Source organism: Dreissena polymorpha, chromosome 1 (assembly GCF_020536995.1).
Source record: "Dreissena polymorpha isolate Duluth1 chromosome 1, UMN_Dpol_1.0, whole genome shotgun sequence".
Classification (NCBI taxonomy): Eukaryota; Metazoa; Mollusca; class Bivalvia; order Myida; family Dreissenidae; genus Dreissena; species Dreissena polymorpha.
Window position 1 is genome coordinate 34,727,954 of NC_068355.1, and position 18,766 is coordinate 34,746,719.

An 18,766-nucleotide genomic window follows, 5' to 3' on the forward strand; every position below is an offset into this window, starting at 1 on the left:
GTCAGCTCATTAATTGGAGTCACTTTACTGCACTGGCTGAAATAAACAATCAATACATGTACATACCAAGGCATAGTCAGTGATATTATGTAATGCTTCAAACAAATCTACACATTAAAATAACAAGAACTATGGAAATGGAAATTAAATGAAAGCTTGATTTTCTGAGGCTTAATATGGGGGTGAGAGCTAATACTTGCCCATGTCTGTCTGTCCTTCCAACAGTGCAACTTTTATGTCACACTTTACTCAACAAGTATTCCAGATACTTTACAAATACAACTAGAAATGGCGCGGCAGAGGCCGGCGCGTATCCTCACGTGGAACGTATTGTCATAAGAGAAGTTCAGTATCAATTAGAAGTGAATCGGTGTAGAAATGAAGAAGTTGCCTAAGTGGGCAGGGCCCTGGGGTTGGTAATGTGGACATGGATGGTCGAGATAGACCGTGGTGTCATAAGTGATGTTCAGTACCAATTTGAAGTCAATTGGTGAAAAAATTAAGAAGTTATGTTTTAACTAAATTTTGGGTGGGCCTGGTCTATGTTGGCGGGGTGCCCCAGGGTTGATAAGGGGGTCATGCATAGTTGAGATTGACCGTATCGTCATAAGAGATGTTCAGTATCAAATTTGAAGTAAATCGGTCGAGAAATGAAGAAGTTAATGTAAAAAAACCTAAACAAGTGCTGTCAGAGGAAAGCGCGCTCGACTATTCGAGTGCTTGAGAGTATAAAGTAAGCCATCATGAGGTAATTGTTCAAATTATTCAATAAGGTCAAGGTAATAGTTCAGGTATATATTCTGCAATATATTGAACATTTGTAAAGACATAAAACAAAGTAATAAGAATTTATTTCAAATTTGACAGCAATATCTTAAGTGGGAAGTTAGGACGGTCCTTCAAAAAGAAAGTAAATAAATATTTGCATTTGAGAGGTATAATGTGGGGTATGGTCATTTATTAGATGATCTTTCAAAAATAAAAAAAAGGAAATTTTTTTTTTGGGGGGGGGGGGGGGGGGGGGAAGGAATTCTGGGTTGGGGCGTGGGGTATTGTTTGGGTGGAATCCATTGTTGTATTCAGTAAAGTGATGTTTTGTCAAAGTATTAATATAATCTTATCATAAATAAAGAAGTTATGACAATTTAACTAAAATTTACTCTTGACCTTGAGAGTCATGGTCATTTAAAGGTCAAGGTCAAATTTAACTTGGCAGGTACAGTATCCTCATGATTGTAAAAAAAATATTGAAGTTTGAAAGCAATAGCTTTGATACTTTATAAGTCAAGTGGATTTAAACCAAAATTTTAACAAAATATTCAGTTATTAAGACAAAAAAAAGCCATAATACTTACAAATGCTTGATACGGTTGTCTGCTTTTGTTTATAGGTTGGGGTCATGTTGGTAAAGAAGTTTGCAAAATATGAAAGCAATATGTCAAGGGACAATGAAAATATTTAAGGTACCTTACGCAAACTTTAACATAGATTTATCAATAATATGCATATTGTTAGTGAAAAAAGGGCCATAATTCTTACAAAATGCTTGAAACAGATGTCTGCTCTTGTTTATAAATTGGGGTCATGTTGGTTAAGAAGTATGCAAAATATGAAAGCAATATGTGAAGGGACAATGAAATATTTGAGGTGGTACGCAAACTTTAACATTTGCATGCTTACGCTAACGGGAACAGAAACGCCGACGCCGGGGTGAGTAGGAAAGCTCCACTATATATATTTTATATATAATAGTCGAGCTAAAATTAGTGAAAATCTCTGACTCGGCCCCACCCCAACCCCTAGTGGCCACTATCTCCTCCTACACTATTAGCACTAGAAGCTTGGAACTTAATCACATTGTAGGTATGAGTACATGTATGATAGTGCACTATTTGAAATTTTCATCTGATCCCTGGGTCAAAAGTTATGCCGCATGTTGTTAGTAAAACAAGAGCACCACCTTGCGGGTGCAGACCGCTCATCTATTTTCTTTTTAAAGGTGAAGGGACTCTCATTTTCAATCACAAAGGAGGGAGGGGTGGAGTGAAGAGGGGTGTATAGTGTGGGGGTGTGGACATTTATTACATTATTTTCCAAAAATGCGGAAAAAAAATTGCAAAAAAAAAGGAAAAAAAAAATCGGGGGGCGGGGAGGGGGTGGGGGGGATTCTTGGGTGCTATGGTTGGACGGTATTTCAAAAATAAAATAATAAAAATAAATATTTGTTTTTTTTAACCGTTTCAAAAAAATGAAATTTGGGGGGGGGGGTGGGGGGGTGGGGGGGTATAGTGTGAGGGTGTGGTGGTCATTTGTGAGATGATCTTAAAAAAAAAAAAAAAAATTAGGGGGGGGGGGGGATTCGGGTGGGGGGGAGGGGGGGGGGTTGGGATTCTTGGGTGCGATGGTTGGACGGTATTTCAAACATAAAATAATAAAAATAAATATTTGTGTTTTTCAACCGTTTCAAAAAAAAATTGGGCGGGGGTGGGGGGGGTATAGTGTGAGGGTGTGGTGGTCATTTGTGAGATGATCTTAAAAAAAAAAACAAAAAAAAACGGGGGATTCGGGGAGGGGGGGGGGGAGGGCACGGGGGATGGTTTGGGTGGAGTCTATTGTGGTATGTCAGGTAAGAGTAGTTTTGTCAAAGTATCAATCAAATCTAATCATAAATAAAGAAGTTATGGCAATTTTAGCAAAATTTTATAATTTGACCTTGAGAGTCAAGGTCATTCAAAGGTCAAGGTAAAATTCAACTTGCCAGGTACAGTAACCTCATGATAGCATGAAAGTATTTGAAGTTTGAAAGCTATGGCCTTGATAGTTAAGAAGTAAAGTGGATCGAAACACAAAATTTAACCATATATTCAAAGTTACTAAGTCAAAAAAGGGCCATAATTCCGTAAAAATGACAACCAGAGTTATGCAACTTGTCCTTTTACTGTACCCTTATGATAGTTTGCAAGTGTTCCAAGTATGAAAGCAATATCTATGATACTTTAGGGGTAAAGTGGACCAAAACACAAAACTTAACCAAATTTTCAATTTTCTAAGTATAAAGGGCCCATAATTCCGTCCAAATGCCAGTCAGAGTTACATAACTTTGCCTGCACAGTCCCCTTATGATAGTTAATAAGTGTTGCAAGTATGCAAGCAATAGCTTTGATACTGTAGGAATAAAGTGGACCTAAACACAAAACTTAACCAAATTTTCAATTTTCTAAGTATAAAAAGGGCCCATAATTCTGTCAAAATGCCACTCAGAGTTACATTACTTTGCCTGCACAGTCCCCTTATGATAGTTAGTAAGTGTTGCAAGTATGAAAGCAATAGCTTTGATACTTACGGAATAAAATGGACCTAAACACAAAACTTAACCAAAATTTTCTATTTTCTAAGTATAAAAAGGGCACATAATTAACATGTAAAAATGCAGCCAGAGTTATCTAACTTTGCCTGCCCAGTCCCCTCATGATAGTAAGTAAGTGTACCAAGTTTGAATGCAATAGCATTGATACTTTCTGAGAAAAGTGGACCTAAACGCAAAACTTAACCAAAATTTTCAATTTTCTAAGTATAAAAAGGGCACATAATTCTGTCAAATTGCACGCCAGAGTTATCTAACTTTGCCTGCCCAGTCCTCTCATGATAGTAAGTAAGTGTACCAAGTTTGAATGCAATAGCATTGCTACTTTCTGAGAAAAGTGGACCTAAACGCAAAACTTAACCGGACGCCAACGCCGACGCCAAGGTGATGACAATAGCTCATAATTTAAAAAAAAAAAATAGATGAGCAAATGAGTGAAAATTTCTGACTCAGCCCCACCTCAACTCCCATTACTTTTGACCCAGGAATCAAATATAAATTCCAAATAGTGCACTGTCATAAATTTGCTCGTAGCTACCATATGTTTCAGTTTCAAGGTTCTAGTGCATATAGTGTAGGAGGAGATAGTGGCCAGGACAGACAGACAGACGGGGGAGATAACCACATAATCCCCATGCTTCTAATATTCGTGGGGATAATAACCAGCATTAGTGGACTTGTGTACCTCTTGATTTAAGTTATGATTTTGTTTACATTTTCTTCCTTATGTCTTTCCTTGTGTCTTTTTTAAATACAAAAATGACATTTTAAAATATGTGTCATTTGTAACTATAACAGTATTTGTGCAAGAGGGCTAAACTTTTACATATATTTGTACTGTCGTGTTAAGCTGCTCCATATTTCGGTTCATTTCCTTACGACACACAAAATTTATTGCCACTTTTTTTAAACACATATATGTTTAAATTGTGTCATGCGTAACTCAAACAGTATAGCTAATGTTAAAGGGATGAATCATATGAACATATTGCCAAGAATTTCAACTTAAGCATCTCAATATTTTGGTTAAGAGTTTTTCTTCATAACCAGATCAATGGCCATTTTAGCAAAAAATATTTTTGTTTAATTGTGAGAAGCGTAAATACCAAAAGTATTGTTGAAATAGGGTTCAATCTTAAGGAACATATTAAGCCTTACTTGCACATCTTCATATTTGTTTATCATAATTGTTTAACATTTGTACAGTTTAAAGACAAATTATATTACATGGGTATACATGTACATGTACTTAAAGCATAATTCTATGTGTTTGTATTATTTTCTACTTTAAGTATTTGCAATCTTGATCACACTATCCATAATCTCATATGCAATAAGATATAATCAATGCTTCTCCACCCCACAAAAGATGCTAAAGGCCCTTAGTATAATGCCACTCACCAAAGACATATAGAAACTAACCTGTTATTTGTAGATTTTGTAATGTCTGTGTAGTAACTTTAATAGTTTTTATCTAGGTATTTTACTCTGCATGACAAACACTTTACGTGGTCAGAAACAGCATTAGAGCAAATACATGTTTTTACTATAAACATTAAACTCAACAAGACTACTGCCAAGTAATATGTGTCCCCTACCGGCCCCAGCATTGTGAGAATTTTTCCACCATTGTCAGAATTTTTTATATATTTGTTGCCATAGCACACAGAATTTTTGACGTAGGAAGAAAATAAATTGACGTGCATAATTTTCATATTGCCATCTATCCATGTTTCAATTTTCATGAAAAAATATGAAGAACTTTAAAAGTGATCGCAGGATCCACCATTTTCAGCAATATTTATAGTGTATTTGTTGCAATAGCAACCAAAATTCTTGACGTACATAAGACGTAGAAACAAAATGAAATGACGTGCATTATCTCCATATTGCATTTTGCCATGTTAAAAGTTTCATGAAACAAGAGATGTGTTTGTCAGAAACACAATTCCCCCTATTGCGTCTGACTGACTGACTGACTGACTGACTGACTGACTGACTGACTGACCGACCGACCGACCGACCGACCGGCCGGCCGGCCAGCAGGCAGGCAGGCAGACAGACAGACAGACAAGTGTGACAGACTCATGGACACACAGAGGGCACACCATAAGTCTCCTCCGGTGAAACAGGTAGGGGACAAAAACAAATAACACCTAGAGTAGGGAAAATTTTGACCCCAGCATCATGATTTGATCAAACTATGTAGAGGACCACATACAATGTTAAACACCAAACATTAAACCCCAGACCCTTGTGGTTTCAGAGAATACAATTTTTAATGTTATTTACTACATCAGTCTAAATAAATGATTTGACCCATAGGCTTGGTAAGTTTTGACCCCAGACACATGATTTGAGCAAACTTTGAAGAGGACTACCATACTTTGTTACACACAAAATATCAGTTTAAGAGAAGATTGTTTAAGGTTCATTGAGATAAACAATAGATGTGTTTATACATCTGATCACTTGGGGAGCCAAGTTTTGACCCCATCAACATGATTTGAAACAAACTGAGCAGAGAACCACTTTAAGTATTACATGCAAAATAACTAACAATCTAGGACCCTGTGGTTTCTTAGACGATTTGGTCAACATGTATATACTCACTGACAGATCAACAGACCAGAACAACCTCTCAAAATGCTCACAACTCTTGTATACCTGACTAAAAAAAGTACATGATATTGGCTTACATGTTTCAGATATCCACTTTTTACAAAGTATTAATAACGTCTAGAAGAATCATTAGACCATTTAATATACATAGGTTCAGTTGTTCATGAAATTGTGTGCAAACACGAACAATTTTATCTGTATGCATGTCCCTTTATGGTATATTGTAACTGTTTGATAATAGGTTAACATGTAAACCCTTAAAAAAGGTTTCAACTGTTTTGTCAATTCTGATCATTATTTTCTGAGGTCTAACCTAGAAACTAGTTACTAGTCAAACAGACAAAAGGATGGGCAGACAAGCATGGAGTATGACAGATATAATTAGCAGAGAATCTTGATTTACACACAAGTTAACTCAATTCCATCGAAACTGGAAATCAAACTTTATATTGATTATCAATAAAGTGATACATTAAAGCGGGTATATACGATTTTGTCAAATATTTATGAATTTATATAAACTGTGTAAAAAACTTATTATTTATGTATTTCAATATAAATTAAAATAAAAGTTAAGAAGAACATGTGTCGAAAAATGCGAAATAAGCCAGATATTTAATTCTGAAATTGAAAACGGCTGTACAGCCGAATTCGCCAGCATGTATACCATACATGTACGATGTGCATCTAAACTTAGTTTAACGGTTTATTTGAATTCCTGCAAAGATATCCATTCATACGACACACGAACACTATCTCCGATCCAAATACAAAGACGAATGCTTCGGTTATTGTAGGAAAATATGTACGTCACTATCGGCTCGGGGCGCTAATTTGTCTTTGCTGCATTTTATGAAATTCGGCTTTAATGTATAATTTTTCTTGCCTATTTTGTGTTATTGTAACATATTTTATCAATATATTACAATTAAACACATATAAAAAATCGTATATACCCGCTTTAAGCTCCCACCCGGTTGGAAAACATAAAATATATACATTGATAAAAAGGTTTATTGTTTAATATAAGAAGTAGCCTGAAAGCCAAGTTTGCAGACTGGTCATTAAGAAACTGTATGTAAATTTGTTCTATCTGCAAAAATGTCATAAATCAAAGTCCATATTAGTTGACTGATTTTGTTCATTTATAGTTAAGGATAACATTAGAATGGGACAATGATTTAGGTTTTCTTGAATTAAGTTATTGAAGCTTTGAATTACATCTGTATAGTTATTATTAAATTGAATTTAAAAATGGCATTATATAATAAACATCTTTTTCAAACAGTAAGTAAATTAAAAACTGACCAACAAATAGCATGCATGTAATGATTAGGAAATAAAAATAAAGCAACTGCTAACAATAATCTCAATGACTAACTATGGACGATAGTAATTTCATCATACAATTCCAGTATTTATACTACTGATAAACAACATAATTATTCATTATCAGGTACCTGTGATTAAGCTCAACACATCTGGAGCAGCACAGCTCACTATGGCCATTGCACAATGCTGTTATTGTTTCATTCTTGTGTATGTTGCATGTTATGAGATAATTCTCCATTTTCTTAGAACGTGGCCACTTCATAATTTTATCCTTTCCATAAGGAGATTTTTTATTAAACCACCAACCATGCTGTCTATGAGAGTGAATACATGGTTTGCAGTAATACTTGCAACATTTTTTACAGTAAAATTCTGCATCTATTTCTACAGACCGTTTTTTCTCGCAGATTGTACAACAATAATATTTAACCAAATCAAAATTTCTAGAAAATGCAGATGTCGCCATTTTGATAATTCAAATCAACAAACAAGATTATACAATCTAAAATCAATTGAAATTTGTATGTCCAAGTATTTGTTTACAATAAATATCCCAGAAAACACACACAATTATTATTTAACACAGGCAAGTCATCTGAAATTTTGAACTGAACTGAACAGCAACCAAGTTTACTGTCAAATGGCGCTTGTATGATAGGAGTAAACAGTGTAACTATGTATACTGTCACCTGACTATTGGGTAATGAGTGCCTTGATTACTTTAAACTGCACAAAGAAGCTGTGTAGATAAAAACTTTATCCCAAAGTGTTTAACACACCACATTTTTAATTGCTCTAATAAATGCCATGTTATGAACATAGAATTATAATGACAATAAAGTAGCTTCTTACATAAACCAATTTTAGTATCATATATCTGATCATTTTCCTCAAACAGTATTTAAAACTGACAGTTAATATAATGATGTACATATATGGAAGGGAATATCGGCCAGTACATGCATGCTGTTAGTTGATATTCTTATTTTAACTACTGGCATATGCTTTCTGATACATGGCAGTTGCATTTTTCCTAGTTATCCACACGCTTTTTGAAAATCTCCGCCGTCTGTCTGTCGGTCAGTCCGTCCTGGCCACTATCTCTTCCTACACTATAAGCACTAGAACCTTGAAACTTACACACATGGTAGCTATGAGCATGTGTGCGACCCTGCACTATTTGGAATTTTGATCTGACCCCTGGGTCAAAAGTTATGGGGGTTGGGGTGGGGTGGGTCAGAGATTTTCATTCATTTTTTTAGGTTATTTTACATTAACTTCTTCATTTCTTCACCGATTTACTTCAAATTGATACTGAACCTCTCTAATGACAATAGGGTCAATCTCAACTATGCATGGCCCCCATAACCAACCCTGGAGCGCCCCACCCACATAGACCGGACCCACCCAAAATTGCCTTTTACTTTAACTTCTTCATTTCTACACCGATTCATTTCAAATTGATACTGAACCTCTCTTATGACAATACGGTCAATCTCAACTATGCATGGCCCCATTACCAACCCTGCGGTGCTCGGCCAACATAGACCACACCCACCCAAAATTGCCTTTTACTATAACTTCTTCTTTTCTTCACGGATTTTCTTCAAATTGTTACTGAACCTCTCTTATGACAATACGGTCAATCGCAACTATGCATGGCCCCATTATCCACCTGGGGCACCCCGCCCACTTAGACCAAACCCAACCAAAATTGCCTTTTATTAAAATTTCTTCATTTCTACACAGATTCACTTCAAATTGATACTGAACCTCTCTTATGACAATACGGTCAATCTCAACTATACATGGCCCCATTACCAACCATGGGGCGCCCCTCCCACATAGGCCACACCCACCCCAAATTGCCTTTTACTAAAACTTCTTCATTTCTACACTGATTCACTTCTAATTGATACTGAACCTCTCTTATGACAACATGGTCAATCTCAACTATGCATGGCCTCATTATCCACCCTGGGGCACCCCGCCCACTTAGACCACAACCACCCATAATTGCTTTTTACTAAAATTTCTTCATTTCTACACCGATTCACTTCAAATTGATACTGAACCTCTCTTATGACAATACGGTCAATCTCAACTATACATGGCCCCATTACCAACCATGGGGCGCACCGCCCACATAGACTACACCCACCCAAAATTGCCTTTTTCTATAACTTCTTCATTCTACACCGATTCACTTCAAATTGATTCTGAAGTTCTCTTATGACAATAGGGTCAATCTCAACTATGCATGGCCCATTACCAACCCGGGGGCGCCCCTCCCACATAGGTCACACCCACCAAAATTGCCTTTTACTAAAACTTCTTCATTTCTACACTGATTCACTTCTAATTGATACTGAACTTCTCTTATAACAATACGGCCAATCTCAACTATGCATGGCCCCATTACCAGTAGCCCTGGGGCGCCCCTGGGTCAAACATGCGGCGTGGAGATACGCGTCGGCCTGTGCCGCGCCATTTCTAGTTACAATTGATGTGCAAACATTCCATATTCTATGCCACAAATTGATAAGTTTATAATCACTTCATAATTTATCTATCTTTACTTTGTGTGTGTTATTGACAACTGAAGTTAAACTTTCGAAATTTGTATTAATGCTATTTCTAAAGATGCTCTTTGTTCTTAGTTTTACTATGTGCATTTGGCTATGCTGCTACTGAATTTAACTAGCTGTTAACATCTTTGTGGATCTATAGTACTTCTTAAGTCGATTGCTATTGCGTCTCTGATTCAGAATTGGTCTTCTTTTCTGCATACACAGTCATTATATAATATTTCACGTTACAAAAAAGGGAACCAGTATTAAAACCCAAAAATTCCAGCACAAATTACTATTGATGGGTGATCATTCTTAACATCAAAATAAGACTTCCGATATCAACCGTGATACAGCAACTATATCCGAAATCCTCCGGAATGCGGTGAGCTAGTAAAAAACGTCCCCGTCTACATAGTGTCTATTGTTTTGACCAAAGTGATTTAAATCCCACTCTTAACACCTTATTCTTGTCAAATTGATTTGATACTTTTGATAATTGTACTTAGGCAGGGATCATATTTTCCAGCAACATCAATCGGTCTGGATTAAAATGGGGAAAAAGTGTCTGAAATTTTTTATCCGAAATTATGACAAATTGCATTAAAATATATACCATTGATTTTGCCACTCATGAAGAGGGTATAATAATGTACAAGTTAAATTGCCTTAAGCATTTTTTTTAAACGGAACATATGAGTTTTCTCAATTGGTTTTATCGTTAGCTTTTTCATTGTTGTTTCGGTAACTGTTTTATCTGACTTTTCATCGTTGTCAATATTATTAATCTGTGTAAGTCTATACCGATGTTTTAAATCGTTGTCGACTCGATACTAGCTTACAAACATGCACTGAACCAAACAAATGTCTGTGCGTAGGTTGGCTACTGGCAATAATAAAACCAAATAGTTGAAAAACAAATTGTGTACATTATAGTTTGTTGTCGAATAAACCACGGCTGATAGTTAAGATGCGTAGGAATTAAATCACGAGTGCAAAGCACGAGTGATTAGAAACCATGCATCTTAACTTCCTGTCGTGGGTTATTCAACAACAAACAATAAAGTATACGAATTATTCCGATTCTAACAAGATTTTTACTAAAGATGTATACAATGTTTATTATTTTTCTTGTGTACTATTTTATGTGAAGTTCCACCCATAAAAATAACTTTCGGCTGTTCTTTCAATGAAAACCGCAACTTTCATTCATTTATTGCCGGATTATTACGCTAGTGGAAAATGTATCGGCATGTTTTGTTTAGTTACAGCGCGTGCTTTCAGTGTATAAGGTCCGCCCACAATTATTGCAGAATATCCAATTTTCTTCTTTGTTTATATGAAAGTTTACTGACTGTATCATGCACGAAATGCACAATTTCCACGAGGATAACATCGAGGTTTTAATCTCCGAAGTAACTGTCAACGATTTTATCGTGGACGAGCACACATTATGGACCGATTAATGTGCTAGGTATAAGCCAGTGAAATTATTGATTGATATTCACACTGGGTTATTCACGCTTGACTAATACACAAACGTTCGTTGTTTGGGGTCATACGCTGATACTAGTCGGCTGACGAGCAATATACTGGTCCTGACTGGTTTAGAGACTGCAGTGAATGGTTTATCACACCTTCGAGATAAGAATGTAATTAGGGTATGCTAGCATGTGCACTGCGTAATCGATTTCATGACATGGGAATTTTAGCAAACAGAATCGGACCGACTCTTTGGGATTTTCAATCGGTCTTTCATGACCCCAATCGGTTTAGGACCGACAAAACCGAAAAAAAATATGATCCCTGTACTTAGGTACACTTATGTAATTAGTATATTATACGGCTATTGTATATCTTTGTTTTGAGCAATTATCGATGTTAAGATAATGGGTAACTATAGTATTCTCCAAAATTTGCATAAGCAAAAGGAAAAGACGGTTACACATTCAGCCTCGTTATGAAATCCTATATAGCAGTAATACTAATAAATCATTATTATTTGAACTTGATTTTAAATAGACATCAAAATCCATTGAAGCTATAGCTTGTGAACGGATATTATTATCTGATAAGAGTATTCCATTTTATAAACAGTTATTCAGGTGGTATATCCATGGTCCCCATTCAAAATGCTGAACCTACATTTTTTTTGACATATCGTGATTTTTGCACTGTGTAACAGGGCAGGAAATCAGTGCGCACATGCCCAGAAAACGGTGAACTATCTAACCAATCAAAACACGCCAAACTGGCCATATGATAAAATGCTGAACTGTGATTGTGAGAATAAAATTATGCAAACATTCGAAGCTGATACTCAAAAATGTGAAGCTGAATATTATTGTAAAATGCAAAGCCGAATAATTTTTAACTGCTGCTTTTTGCATATAGTTATGAAAATGAAAAATTAGCCCTTCTGGAAAGTTGTGTTTTTGTAAGTTCGGCATTTGAAATGGGGACCATCAATATGCAAATGTGAAGTTTACAGTACATATCAAACTAAAAATAGTATAAATTACTTTTAAATAAGCAAATTGACTTTCATACATTTAATAATTCAGTTTGTATAGCAAATTATACATTTAAAAAAACGTTACCGTAAGACAACAACTAATATTATGATATATTATGTTTAAGATATTTACCATCAGTGTTCTAGTTTTTCATACAAATTTTATCCCCCATCAACGGCAGAGGGATATAGTTTTGACGTTGTCAGTCTGTCAGTCCCTCCATCCGTGTGTCACAAACCTTTTAGTTATAGCCGTGGATATCAATTCAATGATTTTGATCACTTGTTATTCCCCGCCAAAGGCAGGATATAATTTTGGCATTGTTTGTCCATCCATCAGTCCGTCCGTCTGCAGTCAGCCCATCTGTCAGCCGGTCAAACACTTTTTAGTTATGGTGGAGGATATCAAATCAACAAATTTGCTTGTTTCAAATTGCTCTCAGTGTATCAAATACCTATCGCAATACCGGTTAACAGTATTCAAATATATTACAATATGGATTTGCTGAATTTTTTTGCACATTCAAATTATAAATCAGTAAATTTTAAAAACACGAACTACGTTTGTGAAACTAAATGCCTTCTACTGCACTTTGAAACTGCACAGCAGCTAGATCTATTATAGAGAAAAGTTTCAAGTCCAAGTCATGTTACTTCGTCAAAAATCAAAATGTTCAAGAACGAAACTCAAAGTTGATCTGTAAGTCAATTAGGGGTTTTCCTGCTATGTAAAATAGGCCGTAAAACAGACCCGATCCCAAAGCAAACGGACCCAATCCAAACCCGAAATTATAAAAAAAATCCCAATTCCCCACTCCCCCCCTTAGACACTTAGAAATAAGTGTCTTATGATTATTAGACTCTATATCTCAATTTAATTTTTTAAACATCCTACATGATATATAAATAAAATCTATCAAATGTTTTCCCAAAATGGCCAGGAAAATAAATGTTGTGTCAATATTTGATGATGAAAAAATCCCGAAATGGTCCTTTTTGTTGATACAAACAATTCCCAAATTTGCCACTTTTCTTGATAAAAACAAAACTCTATTTAACCAGATTTCTTTTGCAAAAACGGCTACAAAACTCCATGGTAATGTAGGTACACTCTTACACCAAAACGTAGGTCAGTGTCTGAAATTGTTTAAAACCGATTCCAGACAGACAGAATGACGGTGAACAGTGAGACTGCCATATGCCACTCTATTGGGGGCATATACACACAATTGACCATTCACCAGCTGTCAATCAAACTCAAGCAATACTCAATCAGATTTCGTTTATTGCGGCCACAGTGTACGACAAACAAAGACTGTCGGAGTAATGGATAAAGCGTTTTATGAAAACACAACTCAGTGGGCGGTGCAATCGCGTATTTGGCGACTGGTCAATTATTTTTAATTTGAAAGTTATTTTCATTTTAGTAACCTTTTAATAGGTATAATATATCTTATATTGAGCTTGCATGGCCATTTATCTGAACGGAATTCACTGGGGAGAGATATCATGTTTAATATATTCAAGGCGTAACGGCTCTCACCAAGTACATTTCTTTAATTCTCAATGACAGGATCAAAGAAGCACCCATAGCTTTGTATGAAAGACCTATTAAAGAATTATACATTCACTTAAACACTAATGGCTGATTTTTGTATGATATAATAAATTTCAATTTAAAGTTGCAAAGTCATTTGAAAGTGACATAAATTCAATTAATTTGTAAAGCAACTTAGTAAAACAATAGTTAGTTAGTTACACTAATTACGATAACAATTTAAGACCAATAATGGATTAATAGTTCATGTTATCAAAATTATTATAAAAACAAGATGTGTTTGTGAAACACAATGTCCACCTATATGATGTTTGACCTTGTAGGATGACCTTGACCTTGTGAAGGATGACCTTGACCTTGACCTTTCACCACTCAAAATGTGCAGCTCCATGAGATACACATGCATGCCAAATATCAAGTTGCTATCTTCAATATTGCAAAATTATTCATAAAATGAGCGATTTGGGCCACATATATTTGACCTCTGACCTTGAAGGATGACCTTGACCTTGACCTTTCACCACTCAAAATGTGCAGCTCCATGAGATACACATGCATGCCAAATATCAAGTTGCTATCTTCAATATTAAAAAAGTATTCATGAAATGAGTGATTTTGGCCACGTATATTTGACCTCTGACCTTGAAGGATGACCTTGACCTTGACCTTTCACCACTCAAAATGTGCAGCTCCATGAGATACACATGCATGCCAAATATGAAGTTGCTATCTTCAATATAGCAAAAGTTATTGCAAAATGTTAAAGTTGGCGCAAACAGACAGACCAACAGACAGACCAACAGACAGGGCAAAAACAATATGTCCCCCACTACTATAGTGGGGGACATAATTAATCATTATCGGTTACATACTTCTTATTTAAAATACTCAAACATATTGAAAATCCACAGATTATAACAAACAAGATGGTCTGAAAATCCCAAATTCGCTCACCTCAGATACAAAGGAACTGACATGTTCTGTCCAGCCCAAGTTTCATGAAGAGTGAACTATTAATGTAACTTTAATAGTGCTAACAAGATTTTAATATAGCCATATAAGGATAAATTGCAAGCCCCCCTTGTGGCCATGTTTTTCAACAGACCAGAACTATTTTCAAACTCATCCAAGATATCATTAAAACAAATCTGACCAAGTTTTATGAAGATTGGACAATAAATGTGACTTTTAAGAGTGTAAAAACCGTATTTATAAGGAAAAATTTCCTGCCCACTGGCAGCCATGTTTTTAACAAACCGGAACCATTTTGCAACTTGACCAAGATATCATTGCGAAAAAAATTCTGACAAAGTTTCATGAAGATCAGACAATAAATGTGACCTTTACAGTGTTAACAAGGTTTTACGAAAGAAATATATAGCCACATTAGGAAAAAAGCCAACCAAAACCATATTACTTACTCATCCAGGATATCAAATATTCTGATAAGTTTCATGAAGATTGGACAATAAATGTGACGTTTGGAGTGTTAACAAGTTTTTACTACAGCCATACATGTAATATGAAAAATGCCCCAACCCTGGTGGCCATGTTTTTCAACCAACCAGAACCATTTTCGAATTCGTCCAAGATATCATTGGGACTATTCTTCTGACCAAGGTTCATAAAGATAGGACAATAATGTGACCTCCAGAGTGTTACCAAGGTTTTAATATAGCCATTTAAGGTAAAATGCCCAGCCCAATGGCTGCCATGTTTTTCAACCAACCAGACACATTATCGAATTCGCCCAAGTTATCATTAGGACAAATCTTCTTACCAATTTCATGGAGATCGGACAATAAATGTAACCTCTAGAGTGTAAACAAGGCAAATATTTACGCCGCACGACGCCAAACACACAACAGACAAGGCGATCACAAGGTGAGCTTGTGCATGCTCAGGTGAGCTAAACATGTACTTGAGAACCTCATTATTATCAAAGATGGACCACGTTTGACCAACTCTTTGCCAAACACTTTTTAAATAACTTAAGTGTTCCTCAATATTGAAATTATGACACTTCATTTGAACTTGCATATTCAATAAAATCACTATTTCACACCAATAACTCTGGCCCCCACTTCAGTTATATGCAAGTAAAAATCTATTAGTAATATTGAAATTATTTAACTATCTGTAAACGTGCAATTAGTTCAAAAGCAATTATTATCACTATGACGCCATTACCAAAATGTTGATCTTAAATGGATTGTACAGATTGCACATGATTTAAGTTATTTAGAGGAACAAATATTTCTACATCAGTAAAATTGACTTGAGCTTTGGCCAGACCAACACCAAGTGCAATCCACAGTGCCACTTTAAAAGCATACATCGATCTAAATTTATAGAAAGAAAATCATTTGTGTATTAAGAGTAATACTCTTTAAATTTACCATGAATTCAGCCACCAACCCAACATGAAATTATAAGCAGGATCATAATATAAGGTTTCTTAATTTCAATGAACAAAGTTGCTTAATTTGTTGCAATTGAGTAATTCCGCATTTTCATAATTCCGTCTTGACAGAGTTGTTGTTCGTGCGGGACAGTATACCTACTTCTGGTTTCAATATAAACACTAGGAAAATACTACTGCTGCATCTTTGAATGCCACAATTTTATAAGCAGAGTCAGTACATTTTCGGAAAAAAAGAAAAAAATACCAAAGGACTAATATAGTAATTATAACAAAAACAGACTGGGAAAGAGCACAATAGCCAGAAGAATTATATATCCAATGTTTTTATAGAGACAGGTTTTCTCAGACCACTTCCCAGACGGTATCTGCCAAACTTTGTAGACCTAAAGAATCTTCAAAAGGAGAATTTACCTCAACAAAGAGTTTTACTACAGCATGAACAAATCAGCGTTAATTTCTACAACCCCATCCAGAACTTTAAAATATTGTTTGTCTTACATCATGATGAATTATAACACAAATTGGGACATACAATTATGATTTCAATTCACACAATAAGCATCTTGTTTGGAACACAGATTGAATGTAAATAACGAAATTATAAACGATGTATATATTTGATAGTGACATATTCTTTCAGAGAAGTTGACATTTCAATATAATTTGATTTTTTTTTTCAAAAATGATGTTTTCCACTAATTAAATATCATTAATTCCACACGCCACCCTGTGATTTGGAACGAGTATATACCAATGTGCAAGTACCGGTAATTTTTTTGGGTCATATTTTCATTCACTTTCGAGATACACTTTAACCGTCAACAATGATGAAATTAGTAAAGGAGTGAAATAAAGTGTTGTAAAATATATATTATATATTGTACTTAAATTAAGCAATTTCCAACAGCTTTGCTATTTAGCTAGCTGCTTATAAGCGACGCAGCTAGAGTTTCTGGTTACCACTTAGAAGACCGTGGTTCAATCCCCAGTTGGAGCTCAGGAATTTTCACTTACTATTATTAGCATTCTACATTTGAATCACAATAATGGAGTTTATTTTGCAACAAGATGAACATGAAGTTATTTTTTAATGTTTTTGAAATTTTGTTTTCTCTTTAAAACATTACATACATACGAGCATTGCATATAGTAATATGTATTTTATATACAGTTTGTATTAGTTAGTATTTTATATACAGAGTATTTGATGTGCAGCTTCTTGATTGGTTCATAAATAATAATGGTCTACTAAAATTATTGTAAAAATCTAATTTTTATTTCAAGAATTGTACAAAAAACTACCTTTTTAAATAAAATTAAATTAAGTTTGAATATAAGTATGTATAGCATTATAAATAAAATGTTGCATGTAAGAAAAGTAATTAGAACATGCTGAATTAAATTATCTAATACAGTACAGCCAAGGGGGAAACAAACATTATCCGCGGCTTCGCCACGAGAAGATTATTAGTACGCGGCGGCCGATCGTGTGTTCACGCGGCGAAATCGCCGCGGCACTCGCATCGTTCCGCGCAACGACGCCGAGTCTGTATCAACCTCGCGTACTTCAACGGAGTAAATCCGCGCATACGTATGCGGCGGATCAAGTGAATAGATATACATCTACATGTTCATTTGTGTAGCATAGAAAACCTAGATTTACGCAACTTTCATAGTTATTAGTTTCATGTTATACAGTGATATCATGGGCATCGTACAGTTTATAGGTGCCTATCGCAACCGATGTTTATTGTTGTGTGTTCAACATATTATACACTTATATTTGTTAATGCAGCATCAACATAACTAAAACAATATCACGGAAAGAGGAAAAATAATGCATTTGAATATCAACCGTACTTTGACAACTGACGACAGAAATTATTTGATTACGATGTAAATCTCGGTTTAGTGGCAGATTCGTTCATACGGCAACAAAGACACTATTTGTTTTTAACGGATCCTTTTTTCTTAGAGGACTGGATGAGTCATGTAAAAATATCGACTATAATATTTTTTTTATAAACAACTGGTAGCAGGATGTGTTGCAGATAATTGATCAGTAACCCACATTTCAACAAACTATTTTGTACATAATTACTTGACCTTGTTCATGTGTGAAATACATTCTTTACGGACAGGAAACGTACAGTACAGCCAAAGCAAAGGCGGACAAACTTATTTTCGCGATCGATCGCGGCGGCAAGGCGAAACGAGTCGATGCTGCGTCAGTCGTTGAAGCCGCGTCAGTATGCAGCTGTCAGTTCGCATTTTCGCCGCGAAACTACTTGCGCATCTGTCCGCCGAGGGCATGCCGCGGTCCGCGACATGATGCCGAGTCGATGCGATCATGAATTTTTTTTTTTTTAAATTATTAGTT

General features: G+C 35.4%; 1 protein-coding gene across 3 annotated transcripts in view; it reads right to left on the bottom strand.

Annotated features, from left to right (window-relative positions):
* LOC127876560 (uncharacterized) overlaps window positions 1–7,891 on the bottom strand; it is a 41,927-nt gene extending 34,036 nt beyond the window's left edge. For 2 of the 3 annotated variants that reach the window (XM_052421888.1, XM_052421896.1), the window contains exon 1: window positions 7,447–7,889. In XM_052421888.1, coding sequence (XP_052277848.1) covers window positions 7,447–7,784 — 338 coding nt within the window. In that variant the 5' untranslated portion in view covers window positions 7,785–7,889. Of the gene's footprint in view, window positions 1–7,446 lie in introns of all 3 variants that reach the window. The other variant, XM_052421898.1, reaches the window with a different exon arrangement.
* Window positions 7,892–18,766: the final 10,875 nt, after the last annotated feature.